Below are 22,758 nucleotides of genomic sequence, written 5' to 3'. Positions count from 1 at the left end.
GAAGGAGAACCTGTGTTTTGATACTGTTTAGTAGGAGGAAGTTACATAACATTCAGCATTTCACATCATTTACACAGTCCTCTATTTTCTTCAATCTGTATTTGTCATCAGGCTTGGCTGATATGTACAGTTGTATATTGTCTGCATAACAATGAAAGTTAATGTCATGGTTACTTATAACTGTGCAAAACGGTAACATGTATTGTGTAAATAATAATGGTCCTAAAATAGAGCCTTGTGGAATGCCAAATCTTACTTTTGAATAATTGGATGATAAATTATTTACACTGACGAACTGATAATGTTCTGTTAGGTAAGATTTGAACCATGATAGGGCTGTCCCTGTGATTCCAACCATGTTTTCTAATCTTTCTAGGACAATATTTTGGTCTATTGTATCGAAAGCTGCGCTGAGGTCAAGTAGCACTAACAGGGATATGTAGCCTTGATCAGAGGCAAGAAGAAGATCATAGTTATCTTAACTAGAGCTGTCTCAGTGCTGTGATGTGACCTGAATCCAGATTGGAATTTTTCATATATGTGGTTCTTATGTAGATATGAACTAAGTTGTTGGGCCACAGCTTTTTGTTGGTAGGTTAGACACAGGCCTGTAATTAGACAATACACTAACATCAAGATTTGGTTTCTTGATCAGAGGTTTAATAACTGCTAGTTTAAAAGCTTTGGGTACATGGCCCAAGCTAATGGATGAGTTTACTATAGTTAATAGATTGTTTATAATAGCTGGCAGTACTTCTTTGAGTAGTTTTGAGGGAATTGCATCGAGTATGCAGGTTGTACAATTTGCAGAGGAGATAAGCTTCTCTAGCTCTAGTTGTGGGAGTCGGTAAAATGTTTCCAGCCTTTCTTCTACAGCTACGTTATGCTTTATATCAGCCACGTAAGGTGACAAGTTGGATTTCCCATTATACAGTGGTGCTTAAAAGCTTGTGAACACTTTAGAATCATCAGATTTTCACACTAGTCCTAAAAGTAGATAAAGAGAACCCAGTTAAACAAATGACACAAAATATTATACTTGGTCATTTGTTTATTGAGGAAAATGATCCAATATTACATATTTATGAGCGGCAAAAGTATGTGAACCTTTGCTTTCAGTATCTAGTGTGACCCCCCTCTGCAGCAATAACTGCAACTAATCATTTCCGGTAACTGTTGATCAGTCCTGCACACTGGCTTGGAGGAATTTTAGCCCATTCCTCCGTACAGAACAGCTTCAACTCTGGGATGTTGGTGGGTTTCCTCACATTAACTGCTCGCTTCAGGTCCTTCCAAAAACATTTAGATGGGATTAAGGTCAAAACTTTGACTTGGCCATTCCAAAACATTAACTTTATTCTTCTTTAACCATTCTTAGGTGGAACAACTTGTGTGCTTAGGGTCATTGTCTTGCTGCTTAACCCACCTTCTCTTGAGATTCAGTTCATGGACAGATGTCCTGACATTTTCTTTTAGAATTCTCTGATATAATTCAGAATTCATTGCTCCATCAATGATGGCAAGCCATCCTGGCTCAGATGCAGCAAAACAGGTCCAAACCATGATACTACCACCACCATGTTTCACAGATGGAATAAGGTTCTTATGCAGGAATGCAGTGTTTTCCTTTCTCCAAACATAACACTTTTCATTTAAACCAAAAGGTTCTATGTTGGTCTCATTTGTCCAACACTCTTCCAATAGCCTTCTGGCTTGTCCACGTGATGTTTAGCAAACTACAGATGAGCAGCAATGTTCTTTTTGGAGAGCAGTGGCTTTCCCCTTGCATCCCTGCCATGCACACCATTGTTGTTCAGTGTTCTCCTGATGGTGGACTCATGAACATTAACATTAGCCAATGTGAGAGAGGCCTTCAGTTGCTTAGAGGTTAACCTGGGGTCCTTTGTGACCTTGCTGACTATTACACACCTTGCTCTTGGAGTGATCTTTGCTGGTCGATCACTCCTGCGGAGGGAAACAATGGTCTTGAATTTCCTCCATTTGTACACAATCTGTCTGACTGTGGATCAGTGGAGTCCAAACTCTTTAGAGATGGTTTTGTAAACTTTTACAGCCTGATGAGCATCAACAACTCTTTTTCTGAGGTCCTCAGAAATCTCCTTTCTTCAGGCCATGATACACTTCCATAAAAATGTGCTGTGAAGAGCAGACTTTGATAGATCCCTGTTCTTTTAATAAAACAGGGTGCCCACTCACACCTGATTGTCATCCCATTGATAACACCTGTCTCTAATTTCACCTTCAAAGTAACTGCTAATCCTACAGGTTCACATACTTTTGCCACTCACAAATATGTAATAAGATAAAATAAGGCTGCCTTCCGCCCGATGACTCCAGGGATAGGCTCCAGCACCCCCCGTGACCCTGACAGAGAAGCGGCTTGGAAAATGGATGGATGGATGGAAGACAAAGCTTTATTGTTATTCGCATCACATGTGGTACATGAGGTGGAGCGAAATAGTGTACTCAAGGTCCAGTTAACTCCCAAAAGAAACAATAAGCAATAAATAGAAGGTACAAATAACAGCCGCGTGAAACACAGCAGCATAAGTACGAGGTAGAAGGTGTACATCTTAATACTGGTAATGTATAAAGTGACTTGTACAGAGTGACATGTGTAGGGGTGATATAGTAGAGGCACTGATTCAGTACAGCAGCAGAGATAAATAAGTGGATAAGTGGACATGAAGTGCCATTGCAGTGATGTCTAATTGGAGTTTCAGAGTCTTACGGCTTCAGGGAAGAAGCTGTTTCTCAGTCTGGTTGTTTTACTCTTAATGCCCCGCAGCCTCCTACTTGAGGGGAGCGGGACAAAAAAAAGTGTGTGTGCTGGATGAGTGGGGTCCTTCATGATGCCAGTTGCCCTTTTCCTGCATCTGGAGGTGTAAATGTCCATGGTGGTGGGAAGGCTGACTCTAACAGTCCTTTGTGCAGCCTTCACCACCCTCTGCAGAGCATTGGATCATATTGGATCATTTTCCTCAATAAACAAATGACCAAGTATAATTTGTTTAACTAGGGTTCTCTTTATTTACTTTTAGGACTTGTGTGAAAAACTGATGATGTTATATTATGTTATATTTATGCAGAAATACAGAAAATTCTAAAGGGTTCACAAACTTTCAAGCACCACTGTAGTATCGGAGTACTCAGTGCATGTAAACACCCTAGACTTACTTTAACGTGATGTCAATGCAGTGCACAATGTTAGACTGTTTGTAGCATAGATGTAGCATTATTTGCATTTTGACTGCTAAATGACCTTGTATTACAGAGGATTCAGTGCGGCAAAAATGTACAGGACACAGTGTATCAGCTTTGAAGCATTTTAGTTTACCATACGATGCAGCAGATTTTAGAGCATGCCATTCATTCTTGTCATAGAGAAAACCAGTATAATGCCTACAGAACAATATGGAACTTTTGACATCTATATAAAAACAGATATAGATGTATTTGAGCATTGCACAGCATTGCAATCAGGCTTTAATCCTGAGTGTTCTAATGGTATTTTTCAGCAGGGGAAACTCTAAGTATTCAGTGGTTTCACAAACAGGCCTTGGGTATTATGTCACAGGGGAACTATTGTCACTGCAGAGTAATTGAAAGCTGTCATTTGTAAAGGCATGGCTGAAATGTTGCACTGCAGGGGTATTTGTTCAGTCCTGTTTAAAGGCATGGGCCAGCAAACCTGTTAGAACGTTCGTGGAACAGGTACGGTAACTGTGTTCACTGTCTGACGCAAACGCACACACCCACCCACCCACCCACTCACAGGCCTGCCACAGTCACCTTAAAGCACCCTAATGAGCTTTTTCTCATCTTTCTTTTCTATTACGTCTAATGATCAAGCCAAAGATACCTGGTTCAGATGTGTTGTAAGATGGAATGGAAAAACGTTGGACTGGTGGACTGACGGCCCTCAAGGACTGGGTTGGGAACCTGCGACATAGACTAGAATATTAAGGAATGTTTATATGTTTCTCTGAGCAAATTTGCTCTTGCTATTTGCTTTAACCTACTTAAGCAGCTTTGTCCACAAATGTGCTCAGATGACTTACCTTCATATGTTGTGCTTAGGAAACAAACTTGTTGTAAACTGTTTAAACTGTTCTCTTCAGTTGAAAAATACCCTACACTATACCAATAAGAGTCCTTGGGCAAGATTCCTAACACTACTTTCGCCTACTTGTGTAAAATGATCAAATTGTAAGTCGCTCTGGATAAGAGCGTCAGCCAAATGCCATAATTGTAAATGTAAAAAAAAAACAAAACAGCCTAACATGTAAATAACACAGGTAAGCACACTTCTTGTAAAGTAACTTATGCCTATTTCGCATGTTAAATTCAATTTTGCCTTTGTTTTTGAAGCATTGCAATCCCTATAACAGAATATCAGAATATCAACTACTGTAACATTACAGGAGAAGGAAAAAACTTTCTTTGCTTTGAATGGAAGACATTGGAACTTTATTTTTTGTTTTGTTTTGTTTTTCCAAGCACTTTTGGAGTGTTTCTGTTTTTCCATTCATGAAATTTGGGCATGTTGTAAGTCAGCTAATATTTTTTTTTAAATTTTGCAAAAAAAAAAGTAAAATAAATAATAATTTGCCCAATGTAGATACTAGGTTTTGTTCCAACAGCAGCGTAATGTAACTACACTGTTACCTTATGTGTGTAAACATAGCTATGTTTTCTATAGATTTTCAGTTTTGGCTCTCATAAAATCTATGGGCGATAGAAAAAAGTCTATTTCTGCGATGTTAGATTCACTTAATTTAGTCAAAAAAAAAAAAAAAAGAAAAAGCTTATTCCAAAGCCTGCTTTACATAGTTTATGGGACCACACCCAGTTCATACCATAAATCTTGACATTTCTTCACATCTTCATAATTTTGTGTCCCTTTCTCCTTCTGCTGTGCTCCCGATTGGTAATTTCTCCAGTTTATCTCCCAAATTCATATTGATATAACTCAAATCTGTGTTTCTCAGTTTGTGTGCCATGTGTGTCGTGGTACCTGGCAGCTTCAGAGGACTTGTCCCATTTCAGGGGCTTCATCCTTCCATTCATCCATTTGAAGGCTGCTTGCGTTACAGTGGCTCGACTAGCCTGTCCCATTTCATAGACTCCTTCATATGTGGCCGAGAAATGTGCCCTTCATTCCTTTGACTTTTCTATAACTTCGCCGGCCAACATATCCCAAGGTTCATTGCATGCCGGCGAAGATTTGTGAACATGGCGCCATCAGTAGAGTGAACAGCGGCTGAGGAGACACTTTTAAAAGAATGTATTTGGTTTAAACTGATTCAAATTGTGAACAATACAGATGTTACAGAAAGCCAATGTGGTCTGAATCAAAACTTATACTAATGTTTTGTTTTGTTTTATGGGGCAAGGAGCAAATAGAGAGAGCGGTGCTGTGACACAAACAGGAAATCCACCATAGAGCAGACCATCTCATTTCAGTTCAGCCTTTGTAGACCACGTCCTTCCAAGGATCCAGCCTCTGAATTAGGACGCAGTGCTCCAGAGGAGAATTACGCTCTGTAATGTCTTCTGGGTTTCTCAAACGCTAGAGGGCGCTCCCGAGCGAGTCCACGATGAATGGGTGAAGATGGAGCATTTGAGCAAAATCATAGTTGCTTAAACATTTTTAATGTAAACAAATGTTTATTTCCTGAACACAGAGCAGCATAAACCCTTTTAACACCGCTGTTATGTTTTTAAGAGCTTTTAAACTCGAGCTATAGGAGTTTAAAACAGCGTCTCATGTATGTCCATGACGTCAGTGAGCGCGAACAGCCAATGAGCTGCTCCGCTCGCCGACTCAGTAGCCCGCCTCCTGCTGCCCAAAACCCGTTTGCTGCAGAAAAAAGGAAACATAGGTGAGTTTTCTTTGCTTTTTTTTAGTGAAATACATCCTTCTACTTTCTAAAATTAAAGGAAAGTTCTGGTTGCTGATTAGATGTTGATTAGTTGGTGATTAGAAACTCTGAAAACCTCTGTCCTTTTCACTGGTTTGCATCTTTGACAAAATAAAAACTCTGTTGGTGACATACGGGCTAAAGTGGTACACCAGCTCGGTGTGACGTCACCATCTTTTTGTTTAGTGGATTTAATTGGACAGTAGCTAGATGGCCACGCCCACACGCCAACAATCAACACCTGTAAAGTCAGCGCAGCTTTATTTTTCACCCACCCGTTTTCCGCCAAGTACCGCTTGGATCTGGATTCAGTAGCCAATCGGAGCGCAGAACGCGCGAACGTAGCAGCCAATCGCGATACAGCGAGGGCGGGGATTGGCGGAATGCGGGTGGGAAAAGTACCGCTGTGTATATATGAGGAGCTTCCAGCTCTGCTGTCCGAGTCTCCGCCGTCACTCAGAACGAACCTCGGTAAGTGAAGAGCTGAGCTTTGACCAGCTGTGAGCTTATTCTGCCTTTTTCCTCAGCTTGTGGACATTTCTGGACCTTTCTGAGGGCAGATTAGCTCGCCGTTGTTGTAGTAGGTTAGCTGTTGTCATATTTTGGTGGTGTTGAAGTTGCAAAGCCGCAGCTGTTTAGCTTTAGACTTTAAGAGTTTAAGGACACGTTGTAGAAAAAAAATGTCTTTTTCTTCCCTAACTCTAACTTTAAACCCGTTTTTTAAAGTCTTTCTTTAAGTTAAACAGTGCTAAATGCTATAAACGGCGGTCTATTCGCAGATAGGCGTGGTCTTTGCTCCACACTTGAAAAAAAGATGGTTCTATGTAAAAGCATCTATTTGCGTGGCCAGATGGTTCTTCAGATTGATGTAGAATGTGTAGTGTATGGTTCTGTGTAGAACATTTTTGGAAATGGTTCTATATAGCACCAAAGAGGGTTCTGCTCTTGTTAGAGTAAGCTTGTAACAGTAACAGAACCCCTTTTAGTGCAATGTAGAGCCATTTTCACAAGGGTTCTGTATAGAGCTATCTAGAACACGCTCTCCATCAACCATTTGACCCCGCAAACAACCATTTAAGCACAACAGTTGCTAAAATGCTTGAAGTAGTGGTCTGTTAGCAGATAGGTGTGGCCCTTGCTCCATATATACACTGAAATGAGATGGTTCTTCAAGGGTTCTTTAGTACAGGCAGTGGTTCTGTATAGACCATGAGTTCTGTATAGAACCATGGTGAAATGGTTCTTCCAGTTAATGGGGAATGTGTTGTGCATGCTTCTAAATAGAACATTTTCAGAAATGGTTCCACATAGCACCAAACGGCATTCTGAATAGAACCATTGCCGCTAAGCGCATGTATTAAGAGAGTCTGTAGTGACGTGATATGGAGATGAGGTGATGAGGGAGGAGAACATGGTTCTCATGAGGAGGAACATTAAGAGGAGCATGAACTGAGCTCATAAGTGCCAACAGGTAAAGTACATACTTGAGGCGTATCCGTATCACGTTCCTATGCGTGGTTGCTTTTCTATTTCCAGCTTGGCAAGAGAAAAGTGCATAATTGTTGGCAACCCGGCGGACGCACATGCAGGAGTTCTGAGTCATTTGTATTGTGTGCAGTGAGTTTAGATGTAACATGAGACTCTGCTGTTATAAAAGAGAAAGTAACATGATTTCTGAGAGCTTTATGGAGATGAATCTGCAGTCTATCAAGCTTATCTGGACCTGCAGAGCACTTCATGGTTTCTTCCATCTCTAGGATTTCTATCCTCAATCAGTCATGGCCCTTTTATTGTTCTGATTTATGAGAAAAGTTTTCTACAATATCTTGTTGACCAAGTTTTATTTGTGCAGATTATGTCCAGCATGTCCTTCGTCCAGGCATTTCTCCAGCAGACCGTCTATCTGGGCGGGCCCGATGACTCGGTAAGTTTCCACAGCATTTTGCTGGAGTGAGGAGCAAAAAAAAACAAGCAACTCCCTTTTTTTCTTTCTCTTTTTTTTTCCCGCACCGTGTGGAAAAATTGAGAAGTGTAGAGAGAGAGAACCAGCAAATGAGAGAGAGAGAGAGTAATAAAAGAGGAAGAGAGAAGAAGGAGAGATAGGACGGGTGGGAGAAAGAGAGGACGAGGAGGAGAAAAGTGGAGGGCGAGCTAGAAAGAGAACCCACTTGCAGGAGCGTATGAGTCAGAGGTATGCCGAACCCCTCCCATTCTACCCCGTCATCCTTTTTGGTGGGAGAGGAAAAGGCCTTAACTGTTTCTGCCCTCGCTACACGCCCTCTGGAGCTCTGTTAGACAGTTGATGCAGCCTGGTGCCTCAGTGGAGGGGGAGTTTGAGGGATCTGTACCCACCCAATTCAGAGAATTCCACTGATTTCTGCATAGTTCAGGTGTTGAAACAGAGTTTGATGTAAAATGCTTCATTGAGAAACTGTCAAACTCCTAGTTCTTTACAGTGGAGGTGATAGGAACACAATTATTGCCATTTATTCACATTGCACAATGGCCAACATGTGAGTTTTTATATGTAATGTTGACGGTAAAAATCATGTTAAATCTGGAAAAAATCAACAAAAAAAGTATTCTTTGGGGACTATTTTGCCTCACCACACCCAGAACACATCTCTTTCCCTTCAGTGTGTTTCAGAAAAAGTTTTAGGCTAAAAATATCTTGGAGCTATTGTAAAATAGAAACCTATTCAAAGCCATTACGTGTAATAGCTTTCTGTGAGGGAGCTTTTAGAGGTGGACGTCTGGTTCCTATCACCACCACTGTGAACAATTCTGAATTGCTAAGTTGCTGATACCTTCATGATTAACAGTTCAGCCACTAAAAACTGCGAATTTCCTGTAGTATTGAAGATTTTTAGAAAAATGGCAGGAGGAATATATTGCAGTCATTTTATGACCTTTTACATTTTTTCATGAACATGTTCAAGTGCAATTTAGCACCATCTAATGAAGAAATGTCCACATAATAAGTAGCCTTTTGTTTACATCTGCTATGCTAATGCTAATTTCTAGTGCCTTGGACCAAGCTAGCAGCATTGTTTTCCCAGTCTGGGTCTGCTTGATTTTTGGTTAACAAATGATCAATATCATCATTACCAATAATAAGAATAAAAATAGAACATAAAAGTAATACTAATCATTTGTGCACATGGCAATCCGGTGCGAAGGTGGATGCATTTATTTTACACGTATATTGCGGTATAAACAAATGCTGCCTGTTCCATGTTCTATTTTATTACACTATTTTTTTTTTGTATATACTACTGACTCCACCCAAAAAAAAAAAAAAACGAAACAAAAAAAAACAGCAAAAAGCATCAGAAATATCTCAAACACTGCAGTAATAAAGCGTTTAATTATATTTTAGGAAAATAATCACACTACACAATCACATCATTCTACCTTCTTTAAAGAGACATTTCCTCATTTCACATTTTATTTATTCTGGTTGTTGTAATTTAAACGCTGTGATGTTTGATCAGTAGGGGGGAGCAGTGCACTCACCGCTCGACCTCTTTTATTGGCTGAAACATCTGCATGAATTAGGATGTGCTTATTTTTAATGATATGTGAGTTGCTGGTAAGATGGCGCTTGATTTCACGCACTGAAGCTGATTTGTCAATTGCACTTAAATCTCTTGTTTCCATGTCAGATGAAGGTTTCATGATTCAGACACAGTAGTTTGTATGTCATAAGAAGTGGTCAAATCTGGGCACTTGAGCTAACATTGAACCCAACAATACCACTATTTCTATAGATACTCTTTACATTCTAAATGGCCATTGAGAATAATTTTTGTTATTGTTCAGATAGTGGACAGTTCCTTACATTTCAGTTCATAATTGCCCCAAGAGTGATCACAGATGACCCTGTGTTGCCTCTTGATTGAGTTATTTGATGCAAGTCTATTCTAGGTCACCAAAGTTGTTTCATTTTTATGAAGGGTGTGTGTTTGATGTCTGCACATTCTTTAAAACCTCTTGTTGTCTTTAGATTTCCCACACATGCTTCGCTGTGGTAGGGTGTGTGCAGCCTGTTGACTTTTTTAACAGGGTGTGTTTGGTGTATGCAGACTGTCCAGGGAACGGTGGGGGCTGCTTCTCAGTTCAGCGCCAGCGGCGATGCTGCAATCCTGGACAAAGCCATCAAGGCAAAGGGTCAGTACTGTAATGGATCCTGAAATTGGAAGATTAATCTGCTGAATTATTGCCATAAAATAAGTAGAAGAAATAATTAATTGTGTCTTTGTTCACAGTATACACAGTAGTTGAGTTGTACAAAAATATCTGGGTGGGTGTGGATAGGTTGACATCCAGTTGGTGACAGTAAAGTCTTTTCAGATATGCCATTTGTTATTTATCTGTTGTAACTAGGGAACTACAAAATACGTGTCTAATTTTTAACACATTTTAGTGTCGTCGTTCTTGTCATTCATAAGTGTTGTATTAACACTAATTTCGTTCAGTGGAATTAAAGAGGGTTTGAATCTCAAAACGCCCAACAGAAAATTCTCCAATCACGTTTTTTTTTCCTGTTGGTATCTAGATAGATACAGTTGAACTTTCCCATTGGTTGGGCCTTCAGGAGCTGAACAGAAAGCCTTGTACTACCAGCATAATTAAGACCTGATAATAGAATCAACCAGTGATTAACATTGATTAACAGTGGGTTGGACAAATTTGATAAGAAATGTCATTCTAGTCCTTCTGGAAGTTTTAGATACATCACTGACTCTGAATATGACCTGTAGCCTGACCAGGTTTCAGTGAAACAGAAAACGGTGACAGGTATGCGCGAGAGCTCTGGTAAACTGTTACATGCAAGGGAAAATGTATGTTAATGTCTATAAATAATAATCTAGAATGGTTGAAAATGCCCATATGCACCAGTGTTATATTATAGCTAAAATACCATCAGAAATGAGCATCATTGTAAAGATTTTTTCTCTCATTTTTGACATTTATGGCCCAGTCATGGTTGCCAGGTATGTCTTTAATTTTCTGTTAATTTCTATATTGTGATGGTTTCAGGTGTGGATGAGGCCACTATCATCGAGGTGCTTGTGAAGAGGAGCAATGACCAGCGGCAGCAGATCAAAGCCGCCTATCAGCAGGCGTCCGGCAAGGTGAGATCTCAAACCTCTGTGCTCTCGCTCATTAAAATAAAGCAGTAAAACTCTCGCTCACACACTTGCGCAAGTTCAAGCCACGGGATGTAGTAATGTTTGCCAGTAAGGCCATTAAAGGCACTTACTCATTGAAGCCAAGGCACACTCTGTAGCTATTAGACTTGCCTACAGTACATGAAGCAACTTGCAGAAGCCTTGAGACCCACTCTCTCAAAGTCAAGGCTCAGCCTCTCAGTAAGGCTGTTAAAGCCTGACACACTCTCATACTCGCTCACTCTCTCTCAACATGTACCACGCCTACTGTGTTGTCACAGTGACTTCTGTCTTTCATTGAGATACTCAGATGGGTTTTTCTTTACTTTGCACTCTCTTACAGAATGCAGAATAAATGTAGATACATTAAAAAAGTATATGGAATATATGCTGTATATATGAAATACTGACGATAAACCTGTTATTTAACTATTTATCTGGACAATAACTTGCTTATAAAGGCACTGTAACCATATAATTAATGTAAACAAACTAGGGATGCAACAATTCATCATGATATCGCAATGCAAAACTGTGAAATGTAACTGTGAGGTTGCTGAACTTTACTGCTCCTCTGCTATCACTGCAGACCAACAGGGTCGCCTACAGAGCAGCAGTAGTAACCTGTTAATGAAGTAATGCTCTTTTTATTTGAGGGTCTCATTTCGTAGTGGGAAGATTTCAACCACCACCCCTTGTAATTCAGCTCTAAAGGGCAAGGAGACACTCAAAAATAAGGGTTAGGGGTAAAAAAAAAAAATGGAATTGGGCCTCAATGCTATTTGTATTTTGTCTATTATTAGCTTTTTGAAGCAAACATTGATTTGGACATACATTTGCATCTGCTTCACTATTATATTTGCCTTAAAACGAATTTTAATTTTATTGAAGCATAAGCACTGAGCTCAAATTATCCTTTGTCTCCTGTGTGCAGCCCCTGGACGCAGCTCTGAAACATGCTCTAAGTGGTGAGCTGGAGGATGTGGTTCTGGCCTTGCTGAAGACTCCTGCCCAGTATGATGCCCAGCAGCTCAAACTGGCCATGAAGGTGAGTGGCGGCATGCTGACACATCTCATCGTAAAACCAAATTCAGTTTGGTTGAGTTGGGTGGTACTTATTGAAAATAATAATGGGGAATGAAACAGACCATCATCACTGTTGGAACAGAACATTAGCTTTATAACTGCAACTTTGCTAACAGCAAAGTTTCTCAGCCAGAGCCTCTAAATCCCATGATTACAGTACTACTGCAGTAACTTTCTCAGTCATAGCACAGCTAGTTTAACTTTAAATTACAATGGCCTAAAACTACCGTTTTATGGTATTTGTTACGTAATGTAATAGCACAGTATTGCATCCGTCAGCCTCATCAGTTTGGCAGAATTCAGATTTTCTTTTATTTTTGTGTTTTTCAACCCTCAATGTTCTCTCGCAACATTACCCGGTGTGCAATGCGTCAGGCAACCATTAGGGAATCCCCACCCCAAGGGCAATAAAGAAATGCACTTACGTAGTGACTAATAAACACCAACGCCTAGCAGTTACATTACTTAATAAGCTTCCTTCAGCAGAAGGATGCATCATCAGAAGGCAGTGTTCCTAGGTAACTCACTGTCGAGACTCTTTTGTGTGTTGCTGTTAGAGGTGAGTAGATGTGTTTACAGCAGAACGCGATAATAAAATTATTCATGTTGGCTGAAATTCCTCTTTAAGTCAACTCTGCCAACGCTGGTTTGAAGTGGCCATTAAATGGGAGTTTATCTTTATCATCCTTTCTTATTAGTTATCCATACCGATAATCTTCTTACATCATTTCATAATAGCAGTGTACTCATCCGTGTTCTCTCTTTCTCTCTTCAGGGCTTGGGCACAGATGAGGACACCCTGATTGAGATTTTGGCCTCCAGAACCAACAGAGAGATCAGGGATATCAAAAAGGCATACAAGGATGGTAAGCTTGACCACTTTTGGCGCGATTATAATGCATGTTCAAACGTTTGAACACTTCCGGTTAAATTAGATGGTGAGGTGTACACTTAAAAATGGCGGAAATGGCCTGAGTTTGCTGAGTTTAACATATTGGAGGAAAAGACATAAAATGATGGTATAATATAAACAGTAGCTTTTATAATAATCTTTTGTAGAGGTTACATTTTATGTTTTTATCTTAAATTCCACAAATAAACAGTAATTGTACATTAAAATGAGTATGTGTATGTGTATAATTTTTGTTTCATGTTGTGAAAGAGGGTGAGACGGCTTTCCATCCCACTGAGACTAGTCACCAAGATTTACAGTCCAGCATGAATAAAGCTTAAACCTGCTTGCTGTACTTAAATCAGAGATGAGTGCTTCTCAGCTGCGGAGCTGACGTACAGCGTATAGGCTTCACTGTATAAGCTGGTCTAAAGGCAGTTTTGCTTTTTCATACTCATGGTAATATATCAGGAATGAGCAACCAAACTGCGCTCTGTGATTTTCTGCAGAATTCAAGAAGGAACTGGAGGACGACATCAAGTCTGACACGAGCGGAGACTTCAGGAACGCCCTTCTGGCTCTCTGCAAGGTGGGTTTATTTCTGCACGCAAGCGAATGAGAACAGTTTATCCGTGCGCTTGGAAGGGATTGAAGTATCATATCTGTTTCTTATTCGCTCCGTCAGGCTGCCAGAAGTGAAGACAAAACCGTGAATGAGGACCTGGCAGACAAGGATGCCAGGGTGAGTTTTTGTGTAGCACTGTATAATAGGTCTGTCTATATAATGTTATATAATTGTTATATAATTTAAACTGTTCTTTAATGTCAACTCTGCAAAAATTAGTTTTTTTTCTTACCACAGTGCAAATATTAATATGGCTTACTACTTAAAGACGGTTTGTTGTTGTTAGAAATGTCCTGTTTAGTGTCACTTTGCTGTCTCTCCAGGCGCTGTATGAGGCAGGAGAGAAGAGGAAAGGCACAGACTGCACTGTGTTCATTGACATCCTGACCACCAGGAGCGCCAATCAGCTCAGGAAAGGTAGCATTTTTTTCACAAAAACAGATTGAGATACCAGGAACTATGCACTTTACAGAAAAAGAGGGGAGGAATTCTGAAAAAGATCTCAGAGCCCCTAAAGTGACATTGTGATTGTTTTTTTAATAACATGGCCATAAATTATACACAATTAATATATTGTGGCCACTAGTGAATATATAGGTGCAATGAGTTAGAATATCAATGCCATGAGTTAATACATTGAGGCCATGAGTTAAAATATCAGTGCCATGAGTTAATATATTGAGGCCATGAGTTAATATATTGAAGCCACAAATGAATATGTTGATATCACAATTTAATATATTGAGGCCCAAATATCAATGCCACAAATAAATATATTGAGGCCACAAGTTAAAATATCAATGTCACAAATTAATATATTGAGTTCACAAGTTAATACATTGAGGTCACGAGTTAATATTTTGAGGCCACGAGTTAAAAATATCAGTGCGACGAGGTAAAATATTGAGGTCATACAAATAATGTATAGAGTTGATGAGTTAAAATATCAGTGCCACCAGTTAATATTTTCAGGCCACAAATGAGCATATTGTGGTTGTGAATTCATGTATTGAGGCTGCAAGTTAAAGGATCAATGCCTCAAATTTATATATTGAGACCACTGGTTAATATATAGGTGCCATAGTTAGAATATCAATGCCGTCATTTAATATACTGAGGCCATGAGTTAAAATAGTGCCACAAATTAATATATTCAGGTCACAAATTAATACATTGAGGATGTATTAAAATAGTTACTATTTTGAGGCCACAAGTTAAAATATCAGTGCAACGGGGTAAAATATTGACTTCACAAAGTAATATATTGAGTTCACAAGTTAATGCATTTTGGCCATGAGTTAAAATATCACTGCCACAAGTTAATATATCGAGACCACTAGTTAGTATATTGAGACCACTAGTTAACAGGTTTGAGAATATCAATACCATGAGTTAATATATTGAGGCTGCACATTAACATATTGAGGCCATGAATTAATACATCAAGGCCACAAGTTAAGTTTGTCTTGGCCACATGGCCTCAGTATATGAACTTGTGGCCACACCTTAAAAATAATTAGGGGCTCCACTTGTAAAATTGGAAATGATAAATTATTGAAGCCCATTTTCTTAAAAGCAATTTAGAGAACAGTAAGTACTCGACCACTGAAGTGAAACTACTTTAGAGCACTTAAACATTTCCTTGTACTTTTTTGAGTACAATTAAATCTTAATACTGTTACTTTTACATCTGTTTATTTTTAATAAAGCGCTTACAATTGCTGTTATAATGTTCATAATTTTTGCAGTGAAAATGCTTTTCTGTGGAATAGCTAGCTTAGCTGTCTAACTACTCACCTAAATGGTTAGAGTGTTTGCTCATTTCATTTCAAATAATATTAAACTCTGTTTTTCCTTCCTTGCTGGCTTCCTTTGTGCTTTCTGCCTTCCTACCTGCATTCTGTGATCAGAAATGTTATTATTGGATGATGTAGTTATGACATTTATACGCTTTCCGTTTCTTTCTTTCTTTTTCTTTCTAACCTGTTGAAATAGCACGCTCAACAGCTCTTTATTAAACCCAACACTGTAGTGTAAACATTCTATTGTGAGCGTCAGTCTTCAGGGTGTTTTCCATCACGTTTCATTTGGTCTCCAGTGTTTCAGCAATATCAAAAGTACAGCAAGGTGGACGTGGCCAAAGCAATCGACCTGGAGCTGAAGGGAGACATTGAGAACTGCTTGACTGCCGTCGGTAAGAAGTTTCACGTGTTCAGTCACGATTTTTAAGCTCAGTCGTAATGTAATAGTTCTGCCTACAATGGATGACCTCATGGCTTCATGGTTTCCCAACTGCTGGTAAGCTTGGTGCAACACGATCTTCCTAACTGCACCATAAAACCGTTCAGGAAAAGTGCCAGTGCTCTTTCTGCATTGACACTTTTGCTACACCCTCTTGTGGAGTTCATAAGAGGTCCCTCACTTTGCTGAACTTTGTGTCGTTTTCTGTGCCACTCCCTGTCAGGACTACTTGATTTCAGTAATATAAGAATGACAGGAATGATGTGTTGCAACCTGCAGGGTCCTGCTGTGCCAAATGTAGCCACATTTGCAGTGTTTGAAACACAAAGTGCTTATTCCACTGCACAACTTGACCATTAAAACAAGAATGTATACATTTGGTTTCATGGTGTTTATGCTAATAAGTGCAGTATAATATAATTCCATTACAATAACAACAATGACATGCTACCTGAAGCCTTTGAAAGATTCCAAAATACAGAAACATATGACAAACAAATGCTTTGAAAACACTATATAGTAAAAGATGCAGTATGCAGTAACTTAAAGAATACATTAGGTTGTCTTTAGGTAGCATCGAATTCTATGGGAATTTCAATATTATGTTGGCAACAAGTTAGTACTAGTTTTGACTTTCCATGTATGCTTTAATGCCACTTAGGCCAGCTCTTGAAGCTTCTAACAGACTTTTTTTTACTTTGTATGTTGCAGTGTTAGAGTGAATCTGAATATTGTTGGAGGAGCCTGTTGCTGTCTACTGAGCTGTTTAGCCTAATCCTAGTTAAACAAAACCCTTTATATACATTTTTGTTATATACACTTCACATGCACAAAAAATGAAAAAACACTAATTTTGCTTCACTTACATGGAATTTGTAGGTACAAATGTGCATGCATATGTAAGTTCCTACTGGGGTGGGTTTCCTCTCTTTCTATGATGCTCACAAAAGTGCTCAACTTGTGGAGAATCTGCTAAACTGAAAGTTGCAGATTAATCACCAAGCCAGTTTATCGAGAATGTGAATTCAACTGTTGGTTGAATGTGATGCTCAGAAAAGATTTTAGATTTTCTTTTATGCCTTTGAGGTGCTTTATATATCGCATCCCAGATTTGTAAGAAAATTTGTAACTTTACAACTTTGTGAATTGGGTTCATCACTCATGTACTTCTTTCTATGTGTGTGTACTAGTGAAATGCGCTGGAAGCAAACCTGCCTTTTTTGCTGAAAAACTCAACCTGGCAATGAAGGTGAGTATTCAGGTTTTACTGCTCTCCAGCACAGGTTGGACAGTCATCTATACATGCACTAGCAAATTGCGTAGCTGAACGCATATAAATTTAAACTGCTTTTTCATCCATAGGGCTCTGGCTACAGAGGCAAGATCCTGACCCGTATCATGGTGAGCCGCTCTGAGGTGGACATGGTGCAGATCAAACAGGAGTACAAGAAGAAGTATGGGAAGACTCTCTACAAAGACATTCTGGTAGGTTCAACTATTGACTGCCAAAAAGTAACAATAGGCATAAATGAATATGCAAAACCTTTCAAACATTCTGAAATACTGAAACATATACAAAAAAAAAAAACAAAGCCTTTGAAAGCTCTATATAGTAAGAAATGTAGTATGACAATTTAAAGTATGCATTATGAGGTTATCTGCAGGTAGCATCAAATTCAATTTAATGTGTTTTAATGCTACATTAAGAAATTAGATTTTGAGATTCTTAATGCTGATTTAAGGCATACCTGCACATCATTATATAGCAGTGTTTAATGCAGAAATCTTTACTTTATTAATAGCTTGAGTGCCACTGCTACAAGAATGTTGATTTCTGTAGGAAAGTCTAAGGGAATTTCAATTTTATACTCACTTTTCACACACACTTTAATGCCAGCTTTGCTGAAGCACAGACCTTTTTAAATATTTTTGTAGGTTCTCACTAGTGGATGGAATTGACTACATTAATGGAGAATTACAGTCTAAAACTAGCATTTAATTCGATTAGTTATTTGTTGTTTTGTGTATTATTATGTAGTGCAACAAATTACATCCCTCCACATAGGCTCCGATCATCAAATGTGTTTTATGGGCGCCTGCTCACTGCCCCCTTGAGCCATTCAGAGAAAAGCTAAACAGCTGTTTTTAGTCATGGCATAGAGGAAATAAATGAACTAATTTGTCACTTCTGTGGCCGATCATAATCCTGATGCTATCTGTGTCATTCCCCACTTCCACATCTTTTTCTCCTGCAATCACTGCTTTGCAGCAATTTGAATGTCCATCATTACCTCAATTGAGCTTTCAGTGATTTTAGCATTGAACTAGTGGTCCTGTGAATGTACTTTCAATTTGAAGCTCCAGATATTCAGTAGATGTGTCTGAGGATGTGTGTAAATGCGTGACCTTTTTCTTCAACAAAGTAGCAGAAGCCCATTTCCAAAGCCAAATATAAAATGTCACCCAAAGTCATCAAAGGTAAGATATAAATGGTATGGTATAAACCCATCGTGGCAGTATAGCAAGGATGCTTGTCAGTTTGGGTTTTTTAATGCACATCTTTGTTATGTACATCTCAGTTGTCTGATCTTTTAATTCCGGTTGTCTTCATAGGGGTAAATATTTTGGTTGCGGAGGTGGAGAGTGGATGCATTCTTTACAGGGCAATGTTGCGTTAGTAGTTGAGTTGATGTTAATGTGTGTGTAATCTGGCTATTGTTTTGTCCTGATTGGAAAAAAATACACTTATAGTAGTGATTTGCCCAACACTAAGGTCAGTATGCTACCTTTGTATTTCTGCATAGTCCTCATTTAACCTGCATTCACTGTCTACACTATTAGACACTCCTGTCTTGTTGGTCCACCTTGTTGATGTAGAAACATTAGCTCAGCTGTTGCTGCACAGTTTGTGTTGGTCAATCCTCTAGTCCTTCATCAGCGGTCACAGGACACTGGCCACAGGTCGCTGCCCACAGGATGCTGCTGGCTGGATATTTTAGTTGGTGGACTAATCACAGTCTGGCAGTGACACTGAGGCGTTCATTGAAATGGCCCTTGTTACAGTGGAAGCCCTTGAGGGGAACTGGAGCTTTTCACCTTGCAGCTGCTTTTGTTCATTTGATTTATCCATAAGTCCTGCAAGAGAGTCCAGAAGGTGCTAAAGGTATAGCTTTAAAAGCCATTTTAAAGCTGGATTTGAACAAATCCAGCACACAGTGTGCTGAATCTGGGCTTCAGCCTGCACTATTGCAGATGATTTGAGGAGTCAAAATGCGTTGATCACATTACTAACACAGTAATTTTTAATTGTACATGTCTACCAAGAATGTTACAGTTCATTTAGAAGTGGTGTAGTGGGTAACATTTCTGCCTTCGACGCTGTAGACTGGGGTTCAATACCCTGCCTGGATAGGCACCCTACACTATACCAATAAGAGTTCTTGGGCAAAACTCCTAACACTACCTTCACCTACCTGTGTAAAAATGATCAAATTGTAAGTTGCTCTGGATGAGAGCTTCTGCTAAACACTGTAAATGTAATGTAAATGGTCTGTCGTTTCAGGATGACACCAAAGGAGACTACGAGAAGATCTTGCTGGCCATTGTCGGAAGCGATGAGTAAAGACCTGCATTCTCTCTTTCTGTCCTCAACGACGATGGAAGTGAGTCAGTCTCTGCAAAGTTTCTGCCGACAAACAACTTGGGATGAAGAAGGAATATAATCGAGACTTAAGTGATGAATAAATCATTTGTTCAGTGCCATTTCCGTGTCCTGTGGTTTGTTGTAGGGAGCAGTCTACATTCCTCTCATGCAACCGTGAGGAATGCAGGCAGCACCCTGCTGTTAGAAAATGAAAGAACACAAAAATTGTGCAGAGGTATAGCAGAGGCTCTTTGATGGCTGGTGAATTGTGGTGTAGTACAGAAATTTTATTGGGAGATGGCTACTGTGGACATATTTGCAGTGTCTAAATTTCTCTACAAATAAATACACCAATCAGCCACTGCATTACAGCCTTAGCTTAACACTAACATACTACTAGAATCCCATAGGGGCGCTAGCAGAAATTAGTGCTATCATGGAGATGTGCTTTTTTTCTTCATGTTTTTGACCTTATGGCCCAAACTGAAGGCCTAGATGTAGTAGTGACGGGTTGGCACTTTATGGATGCTATGATAACTAGAATGTAAATATAAATATTAACTGTTTAAGACGTTCTTATAAAATTAAAAAGAAAAAAAGTGTGATATACAATTTTGCGCAAAATTGAATACATTTAATGCCATTTCTTTTCTCAGCTATCTGTGTATATGAATTTTGCTCATTGGACCACACGGTTACACTGTAAGCCTTGGCAGAAAACATTTTATTCTTGGTCACATTTCAAACTACAGATGCAAAGGTTTCATCCATTGGTCAATTTGACCCCATTAGATGATAAATAATAATTAAAAAATCAATTGATAAAAAGTGATTCATGTAAAAAAACACAAAGACTTTTTTTTTTTTTTTTTTTTTTTTTTTTTTTTTTTTTTTTTTTTTTTTTTTTTTTTTTTTTTTTTTTTTTTTAACCTGTCATATCTGGCCATTTTTGCAATCGGAATGGTAATCCGAATGTACTGATGTACCAAACATATTTGTTTTCACAAGAAAAAGCTCTATAGGTTACTAAAGCCTATTCTTGTTAAAGTTTTTATTTTATTTGTTTGGCCAGGCCTGACAGGCAATAAAAAAGAGGACAGGAAAGAAAGAGAAGAAGGGAGGAGAGAGAAAAAAAAAAAAAAAAAAAAATAATAATAATAATAAATCATAATAATGATAATTAAGTAAGTAAATAAATAAATAGAAAAAAAAAAATAATAATAATAATAAAAAAGAGAGAAAAAACAAATAAAATAAGTAAATAAACAGACAACTAAATAAAAATAAATAGATAAATAAGTAAGTTAAAAAAAAAAAAAAAAAAAAAAAAAAAAAAAGGGGAGGGGAAAAAAACAATTATACAGATATACATACATATACATATTCACATATACATATACATATATACACCCAGACATAATTCTACTATTTGCTGCTACATACATACACACACATGTTTACATATCTATACATATGCCTCTATACATATACACCCACCCACCACACACAATTCTACTGTTTGTAACAATGTGTATATGTGTGTATATGCGTTCACGTGTCATGTGTCATGGAATGTGCTCAGCAATGAGGGCAAGAAGCCGCAACCATGCCCCCGTGGTCCAGAGACAGATAGGGAAGGACCCGGGGGACCCGGACCATCCACAGCCCATTAGGAACTCAGGAGACCTGAGGCCACACGCTCCGACGGCCACCGCGTGCACGCCCCAGAGGACGAAGAATGGAGGCCCCAGACAGAGCGCCCACAGACAAAGGGCAAGTGACCGGAGAGCCAGAGGCAATGAGCAGCCCACCCCCCCCGGCAGGCCAACATCCCCAGCATGAGCCGAGCATGCGGCCCCCGAGGGCCCAGGCGCCCGAGACCGGCCGACCCCCGGCAGGACCCCCCCCCCCCATGCCAGAAAGGCCCAAACCACCCTCAGGACACAACCGCCAAGGGAGCAGGGCAGGGACCACGCCACGATGTCCAGTCATGCACCCAGGGACCCACAGGGCACCCATACCCCGGGTGTGGGGCGGAGTCGGCAAGCAGCGGGGAGCGGTGGGGAGGGGTAACTCCTGCCCACCACCATGTACCACAGATGTCCAGGCTCAGCAAGTCATAGACCCAGGCCCAGCTGTCCACACACACATGTTCACATGCACCCACACACACCCACACCCACACTCGCACACACCAGTCACCCACTCATGCATACACACGGAACATACATGGACTCACAGTATCGGCGGGCGGACACCAGCACGGGTCAGCGGTAACCCAGGGAGGCAGCCACCCCGGCCCCGAATGACCGGCCGGTCTCCCCACCAGGCAGGGTGCACCAAACCGGTGTGAGAGGACCTGCCCACCCCCCCCCCACACACTCAATATGTGTGTGAAATGAAAAGAATGTGTGTGAGCTACAGTGCAATTAAAATTGGAGGGACAGAGGCAATGTAGTACTGAATAACAGCACACTGCCACGCTGCCCCCCAAGGCCCTCAATGTCTAATGTGTAAATAAAATTGAGGGGCAGGTAGCAGTGAGCAGATAAGTGACTTTTAATTACAGTTGTGACCACATGTTTACAACTCCTGTGAGTATGACAAACATATAGGAATAAAATTATAATAGACTCTTTTCAGGACTTACATCATGGAAAACTGAATTTCCCTCACTTGTTTTAAGTAAAAGACTGATATACTAGATAAACTTTGCTAAGTCCTGAAACATGGTAACACTTTAAAGGCTACTCACATAAGGATGTCCCAACGCATTCATCAGCATTGAATAACATAAAGCAACACGTTTACATGCACTCGATAATCCAACCATAATTTGATTTCTGCAGTTATCTGATTATGCAAATGGTCATGTAAACCGCATACTCCGATCTAGAAATCTGATTAAGAAATCCAAGGATGAGAGCTGGATTTTACTCAGATTTCTCAGGGCATGTGAACTCTTACTCTGATTTCTTTCGGGAATTTTCTGCACATGTGCAAAACAGAAGGTGGAATCGTGCTACTTAATATTGCTGCAAATGGAACAAGTAGTTTAAGGTCTCTTATGTCAGTGGAATGCCATTTACTTCATGGAATATCATGTGTCATCATGTGTCTTACTAGCATAAGCTGGTCATGAACACTCAAAT

The 22,758-nt window shown here is 39.6% G+C and overlaps 1 protein-coding gene across 1 annotated transcript; it reads left to right on the top strand.

Annotated features, from left to right (window-relative positions):
- The first annotated feature begins 6,334 nt into the window (after positions 1 to 6,334).
- anxa1a (annexin A1a) lies at positions 6,335 to 19,725 on the top strand. The gene is made up of 13 exons (XM_017716690.1): positions 6,335 to 6,416; positions 7,798 to 7,869; positions 10,031 to 10,115; positions 10,989 to 11,083; positions 12,054 to 12,167; positions 12,981 to 13,071; positions 13,607 to 13,686; positions 13,783 to 13,839; positions 14,046 to 14,139; positions 15,821 to 15,916; positions 17,154 to 17,212; positions 17,326 to 17,448; positions 19,526 to 19,725. The coding sequence occupies exons 1-13, from the start codon at positions 6,360 to 6,362 to the stop codon at positions 19,583 to 19,585; spliced, it is 1,083 nt and encodes a 360-aa protein (XP_017572179.1). The 5' UTR covers positions 6,335 to 6,359; the 3' UTR covers positions 19,586 to 19,725.
- The last annotated feature ends 3,033 nt before the right edge of the window (positions 19,726 to 22,758 follow it).

Source organism: Pygocentrus nattereri, chromosome 20 (genome assembly GCF_015220715.1).
Source record: "Pygocentrus nattereri isolate fPygNat1 chromosome 20, fPygNat1.pri, whole genome shotgun sequence".
NCBI classification, from domain to species: Eukaryota; Metazoa; Chordata; class Actinopteri; order Characiformes; family Serrasalmidae; genus Pygocentrus; species Pygocentrus nattereri.
Note: the sequence above shows the minus strand (reverse complement) of the source record. Positions and strands in the feature narration are given on the sequence as shown.